General features: G+C 39.5%; 1 protein-coding gene across 1 annotated transcript in view; it reads right to left on the minus strand.

Moving 5' to 3' along the window:
• Positions 1–14,858: 14,858 nt before the first annotated feature.
• Positions 14,859–18,515, minus strand: part of MTAP (methylthioadenosine phosphorylase) — a 46,981-nt gene continuing 43,324 nt past the window's right edge. The window contains exon 8 of the mRNA XM_027549125.1: positions 14,859–16,313. Within this exon, the coding sequence (XP_027404926.1) occupies positions 16,275–16,313 (39 nt within the window). The 3' untranslated portion in view covers positions 14,859–16,274. The remainder of the gene's footprint in view (positions 16,314–18,515) is intronic.

The raw sequence follows: 18,515 nt of genomic DNA on the forward strand, positions 1-18,515 counted from the left end.
AGTGACAGTTTTAGGTCTTCTTTTCCCATTATTTGGATTCCCATTGTTTCTTTTTCTTCTTTCACTGCTGTAACTAGGAATTCCAAAACTATGCTGAATAAAGTTGGTGAGAGTCAACATTCTTGTCTCATTCCTGATGTCAGAGGAAATGTTTCAGCTTTTCCTGGTTGAGTATGATGTTAGCTGTAGGTTTGTCATATGTAGCATTTGTGAGGTATGGTCCCTCTATGCCTAACTTCTGGAAAGTTTTTGTCTGTATTACAAATGAGTGTTGAATTTTGTCAAAAGCACTTTCTGTATCTATTTAGATGATCATATGATTTTTATTCTTCAATTTTTAAAAATTAATTTTATTGGATTATATTTGCTTTATAATGTTTGCGGTGAAACAAAGTGAATTAGTCATATGTATACATATGTCTGATGCTGTAAAGAGCAATATTGCATAGGAACCTGGAATGTCAGGTCCATGAATCAAGGCAAAATGGAAGTGGTCAAATAAGAGATGGCAAGAGTGAATGTCGACATTCTAGGAATCAGCGAACTGAAATGGACTGGAATGGGTGAATTTAACTCAGATATAATTATCTACTACTGCGGGCAGGAATCCCTCAGAAGAAATGGAGTGCCCATCATGGTCAACAAAAGAGTCCGAAATGCAGTCCTTGGATGCAATCTCAAAAACGACAGAATGATCTCTGTTCATTTCCAAGGCAAACCATTCAGTATCACAGTAATCCAAGTCTATGCCCCAACCAGTAATGCTGAAGAAGCTGAAGTTGAACGGTTCTATGAAGACCTACAAGACCTTTTAGAACTAACACCCGAAAAAGATGTCCTTTTCATTATAGGGGACTAGAATGCAAAAGTAGGAAGTCAAGAAACACCTGGAGTAACAGGCAAATTTGGCCTTGGAATATGGAATGAAGCAGGGCAAAGACTAATAGAGTTTTGCCAAGAAAATGCACTGGTCATAACAAACACACTCTTCCAACAACACAAGAGAAGACTCTATACATGGACATCACCAGATGGTCAACACCAAAATCAGATTGATTATATTCTTTGCAGCCAAAGATGGAGAAGCTCTATACAGTCAGCAAAAACAAGACCAGGAGCTGACTGTGGCTCAGACCATGAACTCCTTATTGCCAAATTCAGACTTAAATTGAAGAAAGTAGGGAAAACCACTAGACCATTCAGGTATGACCTAAATCAAATCCCTTATGATTATACACTGGAAGTGAGAAATAGATTTAAGGGCCTAGATCTGATAGATAGAGTGCCTGATGAACTATGGAATGAGGTTCGTGACATTGTATAGGAGACAGGGATCAAGACCATCCCCATGGAAAAGAAATGCAAAAAAGCAAAATGGCTGTCTGGGGAGGCCTTACAAATAGCTGTGAAAAGAAGAGAAGTGAAAAGCAAAGGAGAAAAGGAAAGATATAAACATCTGAATGCAGAGTTCCAAAGAATAGCAAGAAGAGAATAAGAAAGCCTTCCTCAGCGATCAATGCAAAGAAATAGAGGAAAACAACAGAATGGGAAAGACTAGAGATCTCTTCAAGAAAATCAGAGATACCAAAGGAATATTTCATGCAAAGATGGGCTCGATAAAGGACAGAAATCGTGTGGACGTAACAGAAGCAGAAGATATTAAGAAGAGCTGGCAGGAATACACAGAAGAACTGTACAAAAAATATCTTCATGACCCAGATAACCATGATGGTGTGATCACTCATCTAGAGCCAGACATCCTGGAATGTAAAGTCAAGTGGGCCTTAGAAAGCATCACTATGAACAAAGCTAGTGGAGGTGATAGAATTCCAGTTGAGCAATTCCAAATCCTGAAAGATGATGCTGTGAAAGTGCTGCACTCAGTATGCCAGCAAATTTGGAAAACTCAGCAGTGGCCACAGGACTGGAAAAGGTCAGTTTTCATTCCAATCCCAAAGAAAGGCAATGCCATAGAATGCTCAAACTACCACACAATTGCACTCATCTCACATGCTAGTAAAGTAATGCTCAAAATTCTCCAAGCCAGGCTTCAGCAATATGTGAACCGTGAACTTGCTGATGTTCAAGCTGGTTTTAGAAAAGGCAGAGGAACCAGAGATCAAATTGCCAACATCTACTGGATCATCAAAAAAGCAAGATAGTTCCAGAAAACCATCTATTTCTGCTTTATTGACTATGCCAAAGCCTTTGACTGTGTGGATCCCAATAAACTGTGGAAAATTCTGAAAGAGATGGGAATACCAGACCACCTGATCTGCCTATGAGAAATCTGTATGCAGGTCAGGAAGCACCAGTTAGAACTGGACATGGAACAACAGACTGGTTCCAAATAGGAAAAGGAGTATGTCAAGACTGTATATTGTCACCCTGCTTATTTAACTTATATGCAGAATACGTCATGAGAAACGCTGGACTGGATGAAACACAAGCTGGAATCAAGATTGCCGGGAGAAATATCAATAACCTCAGATATGCAGATGCCACCACCGTTATGGCAGAAAGTGAAGAGGAACTAAAAAGCCTCTTGATGAAAGTGCAAGTGGAAAGTGAAAAAGTTGGTTTAAAGCTCAACATTCAGAAAATGAAGATCATGACATCCTGTCCCATCACTTTATGGGAAGTAGATGGGGAAACAGTGGAAACAGGGTCAGACTTTATTTTTGGGGGCTCCAAAATCACTGCAGATGGTGATTGCAGCCATGAAATTAAAAGATGCTTACTCCTTGGAAGGAAAGTTATGACCAACCTAGATAGCATATTCAAAAGCAGAGACATTACTTTGCCAACAGAGGTCCGTCTAGTCAAGGCTATGGTTTTTCCAGTGGTCATGTATGGATGTGAGAGTTGGACTGTGAAGAAGGCTGAGTGCCAAAGAATTGATGCTTTTGAATTGTGGTGTTGGAGAAGACTCTTGAGAGTCCCTTGGACTGCAAGGAGAGCCAACCAGTCCATTCTGAAGGAGATCAGCCCTGGGATTTCTTTGGAGGGAATGATGCTAAAGCTGAAACTCCAGTACTTTGGCCACCTCATGTGAAGAGTTGACTCATTGGCAAAGACTCTGATGCTGGGAGGGATTGGGGGCAGGAGGAGAAGGGGACGCCAGAGGATGAGATGGCTGGATGGCATCACTGACTCGATGGACTTGAGTCTGGGTGAACTCCGGGAGTTGGTGATGGACAGGGAGGCCTGGCATGCTGCGATTCATGGGGTCGCAAAGAGTCAGACACGACTGAGCAACTGAACTGACTGACTATGTAGACAATTGTGTTAGTCAAGTACTTAGGGAAATTTGTTGGACTTATGAACAAATTGGACTTACACACTCACTCTTGAAATGGCACTCATTCATATGTACTTGTACTGACTTTTGAGTTTTGATGTTCTTTCTTTAGTTGCTTTAGGTGTAAGGTTAGGTTGGCTGTTTGGGATTTTTGTTTCCTGAGGTACGATTATATTGCTATTCACTTCCCTCTTAGAATGGCTTTTGATGCTATTTGGATCATTGTGCTTTCATTTTCATTTGTCTCTGTGTTTTTTCATTTCCTCTTGGATTTCTTCAGTGATCTTTAGTAGCATATTGTTAAGCCTCCATGTGCTTTTGTTTTTAACAGGCTTGTTTTTTTTTCCTTGTAGCTGATTTCTAATCTCACAGATACTAAGATTAAAAGATGCTCAGTCAGAAAAGATGCTTGATATGATTTCAAATTTATTAAATTGACCAAGGCTCTCTTTGTGGCCTAGCATGTGATCAATCCTGGAAAGTATTCCAGGTACACTTGAGAAGAATATATATTCTGTTACTTTTGGATGGAATGCTCTATAAATATCAATTAGGTCTCTCTGGTCTAATGTGTCACTTAAGGCATGTGTTTCCTTACGAGTTTTCTGTCTGGATGATCTGTCCATTGATGAAAGTGGGGTATTAAAGCCTGCCACTATTATTGTGTTACTGTTGCTCTCTCCTTTTATAGCTGTTAGTATTTTCCTTACATATTGAGGTGCTCCTATGTTGGGTGCATAAATATTTACAGTTGTTTTATCTTCTTTGATTGATCTCTTGATCATCATGTAGGGTCCTTCTTTGTCTCTTGTCACAGTCTGTATTTGAATGTCTGTTTTGTCTGATATGAGTATTACAACTTCAGGTTCTTCTGATTTTCATTTGCATGGAATACCTTTTCTGTCCCCTCTCTCTCAGTCTGTATGTGCCTCTAGATCTGAAGTGGGTCCCTTGTTGACAGAATATATATGAGTCTTGTTTTTGTATCCATTCAGCCAGTTGTCTTTTGGTAGGAGCATTTGATTCATTTACATTTAGTGTAACTTCAATATGTGTGTTCTTACTGCCAATTTGTTGTTTTGAATTTGTTTTTATAGGCCTTTTTTATGCCCTTCTTCTTTATTCTCTTGTGATTGGACTATCTTTAGTGTTGTGTCTGAATTCCTTTTTCTTTTTTGTGTGTATATCCATTGTAGATTTTCAGCTTGTGGTAAACCATGAGATTTTGAGATAGCAGTCTATATATATAAATAGGATTAAGTTGCTGGTCTTTTAATTCCAAATACATTTCCAATTTCCTGTGTTTGTGCTCTCTTCTCACAATTGCTGGTTTTGATATCATATTTGTCTGCAGATTATTTCCTGTCTTTATTGTATGTTTGCCTTTACCAGTGAGCTTTTCCATTTGTAAGGTTGTTTCTAGTTGTGGCCTTTTATGCTTAGAGAAGTTCCTTTAATACTTGTTGCAGAGCTTGTTTGGTGGTGCTAAATTTTTGTAGATTTTGCTTGTCTGTAAAGCTTTTGATTTCTCTTTCAAATATGAATGAGAGCCTTGTTGGCTAGAGTATTCTTGACTGTACATTCTTCCCTTTCATCACTTTAAATATATTGTGCTACTCCCTTTTGGCCTGCAGATTTTCTCCTGATTCTTATGGGAGTTCTCTCATATTTTTTGTTGCTTTTCCCTTGTTGTTTTAATATTTTTTGTCTTTAGTTTTTGTCAGTTTGATTACTGTATGTCTCAGCATGTTCTTCCGAGTTCCTTCTTGGGACTCTGTGCTTCCTGGACTTGAGTGACTGTTTCCTTTCCCATGTTGGGGAAGTTCTCTATTATCTCTTCAAATATTTTCTGAGGGCCTTTCTCTCTGTCTTCTGCTTCTGGGACTCCTAAATGTGAATGTTGGTGCATTTATACTATTGTCCCAGAGGTCTCTTAGACTGTCTTCAGTTCTTTTCATTCTTTTTCTTTACCCTGTTCTATGGCAGTGATTTCCACCATTCTGTCTTCCAGCTCATTTACCAGTTCTTCTGCCTCAGTTATTGTTATTGGCTCCTTCTGCCATAGTTTTAATTTCAGTTATTGTACTGATTCATCTCTGTTTGTTCTTTAGTTCATATTGGTCTTTGTTTAAACATCTCTTATGTCTTTTTAATCTGTGCCTCAATTCTTCTTCTGAGATCTTGGATCATCTTTACTATCACTACTCTGACTTTTTTTCCTAAGCAATTTGTCTATGTCCACTTAGTTGTTCTTCCAGGGTTTTATCTTGCTCCTTCATCTGGGACATATTTCTCTGCTGTCTCATTTTGTCTTTCGTGATTGTGGATTCTGTTCTGCAGGCTTCAGTGTTGTAGTTGTTTCTCTTGCTGTCTGTCCCCTGGTGAATGAGGCTGTCTTGTGCAGCCTTCCTGGTGGAAGGGACTGGTTCCTGCCCACTGATGGGTAGAGTTGGGTCTTGTCCATCTGGTCGCAGCACCATGTCAGGGAATGTGATTATTGGTCATGTCAGTCAGCTGTGTGCTCAGGAAGACTTTAAACAGTCTGTCTGCTGATGGGTTGGACTGTGTTCCCACTCTGGTTGTTTGGCCTGAGGCATCCCATCACTGGAGCCTACAGGCTGTTGGGTGGGACCAAGTCTTCGTGAGAAAAACGCAGCTTCCAAGAGGACTCATGCCAGTGAGTATTCCCCAGAACTACCACCACAGTGTTTTTGTACCTGCAGTGAGCCATAGCCACCCTCCAATTCTGCAGGAGATCCTCTAGTACTCGCAGCTAAGTCTGCCCCAGCCTCTTAGGAGGTTGCTGCTTTTTCTCCTGGGTCTTGGTATACGTGAGACCCTATGTGCATCCTTCGAGAGTATAGTTTCTGTTTCCTCCAGTCCTGTGAAATTCCTGTGATCAAACCTCACTGGCCTGCAAAGCAGATTCTTTGGGGGCTACTCCTCCTGTTGCCAGACCCCCAGGCTGGGAAGCCTGACATGGTGGCCCAGAACTTTCTCTCCTGTGGGAGAACTTCTGTGGTATAACTATTTCCCAAGTGTATCCCATACACCCTGTGTGTACAAGATGTAATTTTATCATGATTGTGTCCCTTCTACCATCTTGTCGTGGCTTCTTTTCTGACTTTGGATGTAGGCTGTCTCTTTTGGTAGGTTTCAGTGTTTGTTTGCTTTTTTTGTCAGTGGGGTTCAGCAGTTAGTTGTGATTTTGGTGTTTCCATAAGAAGAGGTGACCTGGCTTCCTTCTACTCTACCTTCTTGTGTCCTCTCAAAAAGGACTTTTTTTTTCAGAACTGGAGAACTGGAGGCAGTGAACTGGCTGCTGGCTGACTGCTGGCCATCTGCACTTACAGTGCCAGACTCTGTCTCTTCCACTCTGATGTAGGATGGTGGGAAAGGAAGGCAGGAGGCAGCTGCTGCTGCCAAACAGCTCCTCCACTATCTTTTTACTTTTTAAATGTGGCTTCTAGAAGATTTAAAATTAAATATTGGTGCACATTATATTTCTATAGGCTAGCTCTGATCTAGAGTGCCATGAGGTGTGGGAGGTGAGAGAAGAGGCTGTAGTAGGCCAGAAAATGTTAGAACATGCAGGGCTTGTGATAAGGAAGGGGAAACTGTACATTTAAAAGTATTGGCTGAAAGCCTTCTAAGTGCCAGACAGACACTGTTCTGGTCATTTGGAATATGTATCAATGAATGACAGGATTCCTGCAGAGTTTACATTTTTGAGAAGGCAGTAGGGGGAGGGTATCAGCAAACAACAAAAACAAATAAGCAAACACAAATACTAGCATATGTTGGGAACATTGAGAGCTATGGAGAAAAAAGAAAAGTTGAGCCAGGAATGCTGGGGGTGTGTAGGGGAGTGAGGATCTTTGCTTTCTGTTAAGATATGATGGTTGAGGTTGACCTATCGAGGTTTATTTTGAGCAGAGAATTGAAGGAGCTGCAAGCCTGAGCCACATGTTTATCCGGGGTAACTTTTCAGGAAGAGGGACACAAAGCAAATACTTAAGGAGGAGAAGGCCTGGTGTGTTATAGGAAAAGTAAGGTTGGTGGTATGGAGCAGAGTGAGTTTTGAGGATAGTTAGAAAGGAATTCAGGGAGATAAGGGAAAGGTACAGGTCTCATGGAGAAGAGTAGAAGCTGGAAGACCAGTTAGAAGATTATTTCAGTAGTCAGATAAAAATTAGAGCAGCTCAGATCAGGGTAGAAACAGTAGATGCTGTGAGGAATAGTTTCCAGATGTGTTTTGATGGCAGAGTGAATAAAGTTTTCCTGGTGTGAATATGGCTTTTGAAGTGGCATGGATGACTCCATGTTTTTGGTCTGAGTAACTGGAAGGAAGGAACTGCCAACTGTGCAGGGAGGGCAGATTTGGGATGCAGATGAGAAATGGTCCCCAAAGTATGAGTGAAGATAGAAAAATCCAAAGATTGAGCCCTAAGGCAGGTAATGTTGAAAGATTAGGGAGGAGGAACAGCGGAGACTGAGTAGCAGCTATCGACATAGAAGAAAAATCAAGTGTGATGTCCCTGAAAGCCACGTGAAGAAAGTTTATCAAATAGCAGGAATGGATAAATGTATCAAATGCTGCTGATAGGAAAAGGATGAAGTTGGAGAGTTGACCTAGATTTACTAGAGATGACTTTGAGAATAATTTCGGTGGTATTGGAAGTGGGTTGCTGGCAAAATTTGATTTGGAGTGAGCTGAACAAAGAATGAAGACAAGTTGGAGACAGTGAAAATATATAACTCTTCAAGAGGTCATATTTCAATGAAAGTCAAAGCATTAAGACAATCAGTAAACAGAATTGTGGTCAAGAAGTATTTTTTTTTAATGGGAGAAAGAATAGCATATTTGTGCACTGAGGTGCAATGATCCAGTAATGAGAGATGGTTTGATTTTTAGAGAGGGTCAAGTGTCAGAGTGACATCTTTGACTAGGTAAGAGTTACAAGATCCAGTAAGTGGATGAGCAGGGAAAAACATCTATGATAGCAGTTTTCAAAGTGTGGCTTCAGTGTCACCTGGAACTTATATTAGAAATGTAAATTATCAGGCCCTATCTCAGATGTCTTGAATCAGAAACTCTGAACCCTATCTTATATCTATACTACTCACAAAAATTAAATTGAAATGAATTGAAGACCTAAATGTAAGACCTGAAACCATAAAACTGCTAGAATAAAACTTGGGAAAAATACTTATTGACATGGGTCTTGGCAGTGATTTTTTGAATATGACACTGAAATCACAAGCAACAATACAACGGTAAACAGATGGGACTACGCCAATTTAAAAGCTTCTGAATGCCAAAAAGAAACAGTCAACAAAATGTACGAGCAGTTTACAGAATGACAGAAGATATTTGCAAATCATGTATCTGACAAGAGGTTAACATTCAAAATATATAAAAAACCCCATACAACTGAATAGCAAAATAATAATCATCTAATTGAAAAATTGGCAATGGACCTGAATAGACATTTTTCTAAGATATTCAGATGACCAAAAGGTCATGAAAAGGTGCTCAACATTAGGGTACTGCAATCAAGACCACAATGAGATTACATGTCAGCCATTCCATCAGAATGTCTATCCTCCAAAAAAACAAAAAACAGATAACAGATGCTTGTCAGGATGTAGAGAAAAGAGAACCTTTGTGCAAGGCTGGTGGGAATGTAGATTGGTACAGCCACTATGGGAAACACTGGATGTTTGCAAGAATAAACAAAATCACTATGTTGAAGAGCTCTCTGCACCCCCATGTCCTTTTTTTTGCAGCATTATTCACAACAGCTGAGACATGGAAACAAACTGTGTACTCACTGAGGGATGAACAAAGAAAATGTGGTATATATAGAAACAATGGAATATGCTACAGCCGTAAAGCGCAGGAAATTCTGCCATTTGTAACAACACTGATGGACCTTGAGGGCATTATGCTAAGTGAAGTAAGTCAGAGAAAGACATATACTGTTTAGTCTCATTTACATGTGGAATCTAAAATAGAACACTAAACTCATAGAAACAGATCAGATTTGAGGTTGCCAGAAGTAGGCTGTAGAGGATAGGGGAATTATGTGGATGTGGTTAAATGTATAAACTCCCAGTTATAAAATAAGTAAGTACTGGGGATGTAATATATAACATGATAACTATAGTTAATAGTGCTTTATGGCATATTTGAAAGATGCTATGGGCTCCAAAATCACTGCAGATGGTGACTGCAGCCATGAAATTAAAAGACATTTACTCCTTGGAAGAAAAGTTACAACCAACCTAGATAGCATATTCAAAAGCAGAGACATTACTTTGCCAACAGAGGTCTGTCTAGTCAAGGTTATGGTTTTTCCAGTGGTCATGTATGGATGTGAGAGTTGGACTGTAAAGAAAGCTGAGTGCCGAAGAATTGATGCTTTTGAACTGTGGTGTTGGAGAAGACTCTTGAGAGTCCCTTGGACTGCAGGGAGATCCAACCAGTCCATTCTGAAGGAGATCAGCCCTGGGATTTCTTTGGAGGGAATGATGCTGAAGCTGAAACTCCAGTACTTTGGCCACCTCGTGTGAAGAGTTGACTCATTGGTAAAGACTCTGATGCTGGGAGGGATTGGGGGCAGGAGGAGAAGGGGACGACAGAGGATGAGATGGCTGGATGGCATCACTAACTCGATGGACGTGAGTCTGAGTGAACTCCGGGAGTTGGTGATGGACATGGAGGCCTGGCATGCTGCGATTCATGGGGTCACAAAGAGTCGGACACGACTGAGCGACTGAACTGAACTGAACTGAGCTGAAGGGAGCAGGTCCTAAAAGTTCTCACGAGGAAAAATTTTTTTTCTGTAACTATGGTGATTTTCTGTAACTAAGGTGATTGATGCTGAAGCTAAAGCTCCAATACTTTGGCCACCTGATGCCAAGAACTGACTCACTGGGAAAGACCCTGATGCTGGGAAAGATTGAAGGCAGGAGAAGGGGATGACAGAGGATGAGATGGCTGGATGGCATCACCGACTCGATGGACATGAGTTTGAGCAAGCTCTGGTAGATGGTGAAGGACAGGGAATCTTGGCATGCTGCAGTCCATGGGGTCACAAAGAGTCGGACACAACTGACCAACTGAATGGAACTGAATTGATGAGGTGATGGATGCTAACTAAACTTAACTGCAGTAATGTTTGCAATATATACATATGCCATTGTGCTGTAGATTTAAACTTACAGTATCAAATGTAATTTTATTTCAGGAACACTGGAAAAGAAAATGAACTAAAGATGTTCAGGCAAAAGATCTCTTGGGAGGACAGATAGACCGCCATCAAATATTAGAACTGTGCTGTGTGGAAGAGATTAGATGACGCCCAAACAGTTCCAGAGAAGGATAAATGAAAGTTACAGGTAGATTAATTTCAAAATTTAAGAGAAAGAATTTTTTCTAAGTATCCTTTGTCCACCAGTGGAATGGGTTATGTTGGGAGCACCAGTCAACAAGCTCAGTAGAGGCTGGAAGACACAAAGATAGAAAGGGGGACTGAGACACCAGGACAGAAATTTGTGTATAATTTAAGATGGCTGCAAAGCCCAGATTACGATGTCCCAGACTGAGGACTTTTAAAAAAGAAACTCTAGGGTGGCGCCATGTAGTCTGTTTTAAGAAGCCCTCCAGGTGCTGCTGATATGTATATTGTCAGAAATAACAAGAGAGGAGAAAAGAGTTTGGGGAATGGTAAAGGGGGGTATGCCTGGAAGTTCTCTGCTGAGGCTTCAGTTTTGTCAGTGAATAAGGAACTGAAGTTACCTGCTGAAAGTTGACATGGAGGGGAAGGTTCAAGAAGAGCCGATGAAGGTTTTATGTAGGAAAAATAAGATCAGATTTTCACTTACACAAATATAGATTGATCTTGTGATAATAAGTTCAAGGAACAAAGGATCTCATAAATAAAAAGATGTTTCATGATTTTATGGAGGCTTACTCAATAGTGAGATAGATTAGTCTATAACTGAATGACAGCCTTTTAAATATTTGAAATGCTCACATAAGATTTTCTCTTAAATGGTTAGACATACTCAGTTGCTTCCACCATTACATATGTGGGCGTTGTTTTCCCAGTTCCTGTACTTTTCTGCTGGTCCTTTTTGGTCAGAGTTCCCCTGAAAGTATTGTGCCCAGAACTGGACACACTGACCTGGACATGACCTAACAGAAATCAATGTCAGGCTAAAGAGATTCTTTTATATAAACTGCTACAAAGCAAGGTCTCTATTCTCCATTCCTCAAAACGTATAAGCATCTACTGATGCTTATGGTAAAAAGTCCAAACAGTACAGAAAGGTATGAGGTAGATAGTAGGTCTCTTGATTCATACCTCAGAGGTGGTCACTCAGCTTCTTTCCAGAAACTTTGTGGCCATAAAACATAAATATGCTATTCACAAACTGCTTTATTTCACATAATTTTCTGATTTCTACTTTTGTCATAGACATTGTTCTATACTGATGTATGAAGACACTGATTTGAATTAATGCATCTTATTTAAACTTCCCCACACCAGTGAGAATTTTAGCCGTTCTTAACTTTTGACCTGTTATGAACAAATCCAGGATGCACTGAAGCTAATCTGCAAAGTATTTTCAGTTCTCAAATGTAACCCTACTATTCCAGCCTTCTCCACTCTTTGGTTAACACTCTGCCTATGAACTATTCTAGTTATCTACTCCTCAAAATCATGAAAAACAATGCAAAATAAAAATAAGCAGCTCACAATGCCAGTAAAATATTTTTATGTAGATGCGGATGTACTAATTAGTAATTCAGCACTCTTCTAAGGGGCTGAGTTGCTAAGCTAGAACTTTTCTAATATTCCTATCATTCTCTGGAGAAACTCTGACATACTCAGAGCTCATCACAGTGTTTACTTATTGTTGTAGCTAAGAAAAGGAGTGAAGAACCATGGAATTAAGAAGTATTCCAGGGAGAAATGGTCAGCAAAGTCCTCAAGGATGAGCTATGAGGAAAATTATATTGTTGGTTTTGCTTAAGGAGTGAATGATGGCAACAAAGTAAGTGAACTGTATACTTCATTTGAGAAGTTAAAAATGTTGCAATAAAACACTACTGAATCAAGAAAATAACTTCTATAATTTGGAAAGCAAAAGTAGGAAGTCAAGAAATACCTGGAGTAACAGGCAAATTTGGCCTTGGAGTACAGAATGAAGTAGGGCAAAGGCTAAGAGAGTTTTGCCAAGGGAATGCATTGGTCATAGCAAACACCCTCTTCCAACAACACAAGAGATGACTCTACACATGGACATCACCAGATGGTCAATACTGAAATCTGATTGATTATATTCTTTGCAGCTGAAAATGGAGAAGCTATATACAGTCAGCAAAAACAAGACGGGGAGCTGACTGTGGCTCAGATCATGAACTCCTTATTGCCAAATTCAGACTTAAATTGAAGAAAGTAGAGAAAACCACTAGACCATTCAGGTATAACCTAAATCAAATCCCTTACGATTATACAGTGCAAGTGACAAATAGATTCAAGGGATTAGGTCTGATAAAGTGCCTGAAGAACTATGGATGGAGGCTCGTAACATTGTGTAGGAGGCGATGATCAAGACCATCCCCAAGAAAAAGAAATGCAAAAAGGCAAAATGGTTGTCTGACAAGGCCTTTGAGAAAAAAAGTGAAAGGCAAAGAAGAAAAGGAAAGAAAGACTTACCCATTTGAATTCAGAGTTCCAAAGAATAGCAAGGAGAGATAAGAAAGCCTTCCTCAGTGATCAATGTAAAGACATAGAGGAAAACAACAGAATGGGAAAGACTAGAGATCTCTTCAAGAAAATTAGAGATACCAAGGGAACATTTCATGCAAAGATGGGCACAGTAAAGGACAGAAATGGTATGGACCTAACAGAAGCAGAAGAAATTAAGAAGAGGTGGCAAGAATACACAGAAGAATATACAAAAAAGATCTTCATGACCCAGATAACCATGATGGTGTGATCACTTACCTAGAGCCAGACATCCTGGAATGAAAAGTCAAGTGGCCTTAGGAAGCATCACTACAAACAAAGCTAGTGGAGGTGATGGAATTCCAGTTGAGCTATTTCTTTTTTTTTTTCAGCAATATGTGAACTGTGAACCTGAGATCAATCACCAACATCCACTGGGTCCTCAAAAAAGCTAGAGTTCCAGAAATACATCTACTTCTGCTTTATTGACTATGCCAAAGCCTTTGACTATGTGGATCACAATAAACTCTGGAAAATTCTTAAATAGATGGGAATACCAGACCACCTGACCTGCTTCCTGAGAAATCTGTATGCAGGTCAAGAAGCAAGTTAGAACTGGACATGGAACAACAGACTGGTAAGGAGTACGTCAAGGCTGTATATTGTCACCCTGCTTATTTAACTTATATGCAGAATACATCATGAGAAATGCTGGGCTGGATGAAGCACAGGCTGGAATCAAGTTTGCTGGAAGAAATATCAACAACCTCACATATGTAGATGACACCACCCTAATGGCAGAAAGCAAAGAAGAACTAAAGATAGCCTCTTGATGAAAGTGAAAGTGGAGAGTGAAAAAGTTGGCTTAAAGCTCAACATTCAGAAAACTGAGATCATGGCATCTGGTCCCATCACTTCATGGGAAATAGATGGGGAAACAGTGGAAACAGTGTCAGACTTTATTTTGTTGGGCTCCAGAATCACTGTAGATGGTGACTGCAGCCATGAAATTAAAAGACGCTTGCTCCTTGGAAGGAAAGTTATGACCAACTTAGCATATTCAAAAGCAGAGACATTACTTTGCCAACAAAGGTCCGTCTAGTCAAGGGTATGGTTTTTCCAGTAGTCATGTATGGATGTAACAGTTGGACTGTAAAAAAAGCTGACTGTGGAAGAATTCATGTTTTGAACTGTAGTGTTGGAGAAGATTCTTGAGAGTCCCGTGGACTGCAAGAAGATCCAACCAGTCCATCCTAAAGGAAATCAGTCCTGAATATTCATTTGAAGGACTGGTGCTGAAGCTGGAACTCCAATCCTTTGGCCATGTGATGCAAAGAACTGACTCATTTGAAAAGAGCCTGATGCTGGAAAAGATTTAAGGTGGGAGGAGAAGGGGATGACAGAGGATGAGATGGTTGGATGGCATCACTGACTCAATGGACATGAGTTTGAGTAAACTCCGGGAGTTGGTGATGGACAGGGAGACCTGGCGTGCTGCAGTCCATGGGGTCACAAAGAGTCGGACACAACTGAATGATTGAACTGAACTGAACGGAATTTGGAAACCACCGTACTTTTGAAGGAACAAGAATAATGCCTACATTTCGGCCTTGACATCCTCAGATGTCTACCAAGAAAGAAGGATAGTAAGGCATAGCATATATTACAGGGTAGTGAAAACAATCATGGTGTACAGAGCCAGAGAACCCTGGGTTCAGATTCATCACGTCCTCTGTGGCTGTCTCATGCACAGAGCTGAAATGCTGCATCAGAGTCCAAGAGCCATACTTACATGTAACCCAGACAGCTCTGTATTAACGCTGAAGGGTAACTGGTTTATTATTTACAGTTAGCAGCTCATTATCTTGAAGACAATTCCTTAGACATAAACACATTCATTCTACATTCTCTTTAAACAGCCAAGAGATATACATTACTAAAGGACTGAGTAACAGACTACAGTGAGGAGTAATTCTGAGGGAAAAATGATCTCTCTCTGATAAGAAAACAAACCACATTCCTTTAAAATTAAGAATAAAAAACAGTAAGAAGCTTCCACTTTTTTATTTAAAAAAACTCAACTCATGTAAAATAATTCATCAAATCATGAAAAGGTGTAGAAACAAAAAGTCAAATACCAGTTTTAAAAATATCTCACACACTATAATGTGTGTATATGGTCTCTTAAATAATTTAAGATTAGCTCCATATTAAACACTCAGCTTTTCTCACATTGTTGCAAATCCAAATACTGTTCTAACCATACAGTCATTAATGGCCTTTTTAACAATATAAAGATGGAACTCAAACAGAACTCCTCTTAGCAGTGCCATTTTAACTTCTGTTGCATTACCAAAAACAGTGGGTTTTCAAGAACTGGATCTTTCTAATCCCATTTTTATTTCTAAAACTTCACTATTCGATTATATTCATTGTAGAAAAATGTGAAGAAATGGAAAAAATAAAATAAAAAATTATCCAGTATCCCTCTTCCCAAATACAATAACAGAAGACTGCATATATTTCTTTCTATTCTTTGTACATAACTATGTAGAATTTTAAAACAAAATCAGTATTGTAAAATGCTTACATATCCTCATTCCATATTATACAGCAACAATGTCTTTTGTACATTATGTGAAGCTATGATGTTCAGTTGGCTGCTTCACAGTCTAATTAAGAGCTTGACCATGATTTACCTCCATTTGTTAGATATTCAGATTGTTTTGAATATTTGCTATGATAACTATGTTATACATCCTTCTTTATTCATAATTATTTATATGTATCTCTGATAATTCCTTAAAGATAAATTCCTAGGAGTTTAACCAGCACAAAGAGTATTTTTTAAGCCTTTGATACATTTTACCAAACTGCCCTCAAAAAAGACTATACCAACTTACAGTCACACCAGTAAATAGTCTAAGAGCTTTTCTTCTTCAAATTCCTTGGCAGCACAGGAATATTACTGACTACCTTTATTGTTACAAATTTAATAGGGGAATGGTGAAAGGTGTCTTCTTTTTTTTCTTTTCTGGAAGTGTAATTTGCTTTCCTTCAATTATTTGAAGCAGTCCAAGTCTTTGAGAAGGCATCTCTGATGAGTGCAATGTCTTATCACTTCTTCCTTGGGGAGCAAGGGCATGAAAGCTGCATATCTTTTCTGTTTTCTCAAGCAGGAATTCCCAAAAGGACTGGAATTTCGAAGTCTCCTGGGCAGCCATGCTGTTTTAATGTCTTGGTAACAAAACAGAAAACTGGGCCATTTTCTGAAAGGAAGTAGGCACAGATTATGATTAATCAAACAATTAGTACAGGCAGGGAATTCTCATGCTTGGGGGCATGATAATCACCTGGAGTGCTTATTTTCACTTTGATTTTTATAGAGTGAGGACTCATGGGATATATACTTGATAAACTCTCCAGAAAATTCTCATGTTCACTGAAAGTTTAATAATCACTAACCACATATGGAGTTTTGGGCATAAATCTTTTTTAACTGTTCGTTCTTTATTCTCCTTTCATGTAAAGTGAGGTTTAGAATGTTTATCTCAGAGGACTGTTCTGATTCTCACTTATCTCCACCCCTGCCCCTTTACATCCACTGGGACATATTTTTACACCAACCCCTAGCCTTTGTCTTATTCCACTGAAAAATGTCATTGAAATTTTAATATGCGAGTATCTCCAAATAGACTAGGAGCTTCTCCATAACAGCGTCTTACATATCTGTGTAAACCATAGCTTGACATATAGTTGGTGCTCACTAAGTGATTCTGAAATGAATTAGTGAATTAATGATACACACTTCAGTATTCAGAGAGCTGAAAATACTGCCTTGGAATAAGGGATTATTAGTGTGGTATTCCTTATATGTTACAGAATGGAGGCTATGATTCTCAATTTTGTCAAGAGTAGCAATTCTTCATTTTCTCTCTTCTACACATATTAACCCGTTTAAAAAAAATGCCGTTTTACACACACTTTCAGAAGCTTCACAGAAGGAATAGAGAACACCAATCTACTATCCAAATATTTTTACTTAAAAATGAAGCTGAAATAATAAATTTATTCCTTGACAAATTATCTTTGAAAGTTCAAGGGGCTATGGTCAAATTGGCTTAGTAAAATTCTGACCAAGGATCAGAAACCTTAAAAAAACAAAAAACCAAAAAAAACCCAAACCCCAAAAAAACCCAAACCCCAAACCTCACCATCCCATCCAGCAGGTAACAGCCTCAGCAGTACCAAAAGAATGAATCACATTTCCTGCCAGTCAACAGTGTGTTTGTTTTGATAAGCCAAAGTCATACTGTTCAATCGCATTACACTCATTACGTTTCACCAACTGTTTCTAGTTTAAAGTGACATTCTCCAATTCCTAGAACTGATTTTCTGTTCCCTTTTTCTTCATCCATATAAAAAGAGTTGCCTATATTTCAATTATGATGAAATAATTCATGAGGGAAAGGACCTATCATTAAAGAACATTTATCTCCTGAGTAGATAGGCTGAAACCAACAGATGTGTTTCCTGTTCCTTATGGATTTAAAATCTAGTAGGGAAGACAGTACTCTTGCCTGGAAAATCCCATGGACGGAGGAGCCTGGTGGGCTGCAGTCCATGGGGTCACAAAGAGTCGGACACAACTGAGCGACTTCACTTTCTCTTTTCACTTTCATGAATTGGAGAAGGAAATGGCAACCCACTCCGGTGTTCTTGCCTGGAGAATCCCAGGGATGAGGGAGCCTGGTGGGCTGCCGTCTATGGGGTCGCACAGAGTCGGACAAGACTGAAGCGACTTAGCAGCAGCAGCAGCAGGGAAGACAGAGTACAAAATGCCAGTATTCCTGGTTTTGCCAGTCCTCAAGGCTGAGAGACATTTTACACTGGTTTTCTGGAGCCTGCTTGTACCAGCTTTGTAAAAACTCATTATGTATATCACTTCCCAGCTTACCGGTGGCTTCATGTTGATAGCTTGAAATGGGCTGTGCAAGAGCATTTTATACTATGGCAGTCAGCAAACTACAAATCATGGCTCCTCCATGCCCAGCAGTCGGCAGTCATTTACTACCACAGTATTGTCATCACACTAAAACAATGGCTGTCATTCCAGGGTTCCTCGGTGGTTATTCAGGTTGAGAGGGGCTTTTATCAACTTTTCAAATCCTCTCTCAACTCTAACACCTAAGAGTAGAGATGTATTCTAGGAGACCTTTGGATATGCTGGCTACCCTCTTTGGATACTAGGTGAATGTAACATCTGATCAATTTCAGCCAACCCCTTATCTAAGGTGGTTAATCAAGAGACACAAGAGGTCCAGATAAAAACCACACATCTGAGCTCAGCAATCAGTTCAAATCATATTCTGGGAATTAATACTAGAGTTGAAAAGCTACCAATCTGCAACCCTCCACATGTTTATTACTATCTTAATTTGTCTGATGCAACATTAACTATAAGTAAACAG

The sequence above is a fragment of the Bos indicus x Bos taurus genome, chromosome 8, assembly GCF_003369695.1.
Source record: "Bos indicus x Bos taurus breed Angus x Brahman F1 hybrid chromosome 8, Bos_hybrid_MaternalHap_v2.0, whole genome shotgun sequence".
NCBI lineage: Eukaryota > Metazoa > Chordata > Mammalia > Artiodactyla > Bovidae > Bos > Bos indicus x Bos taurus.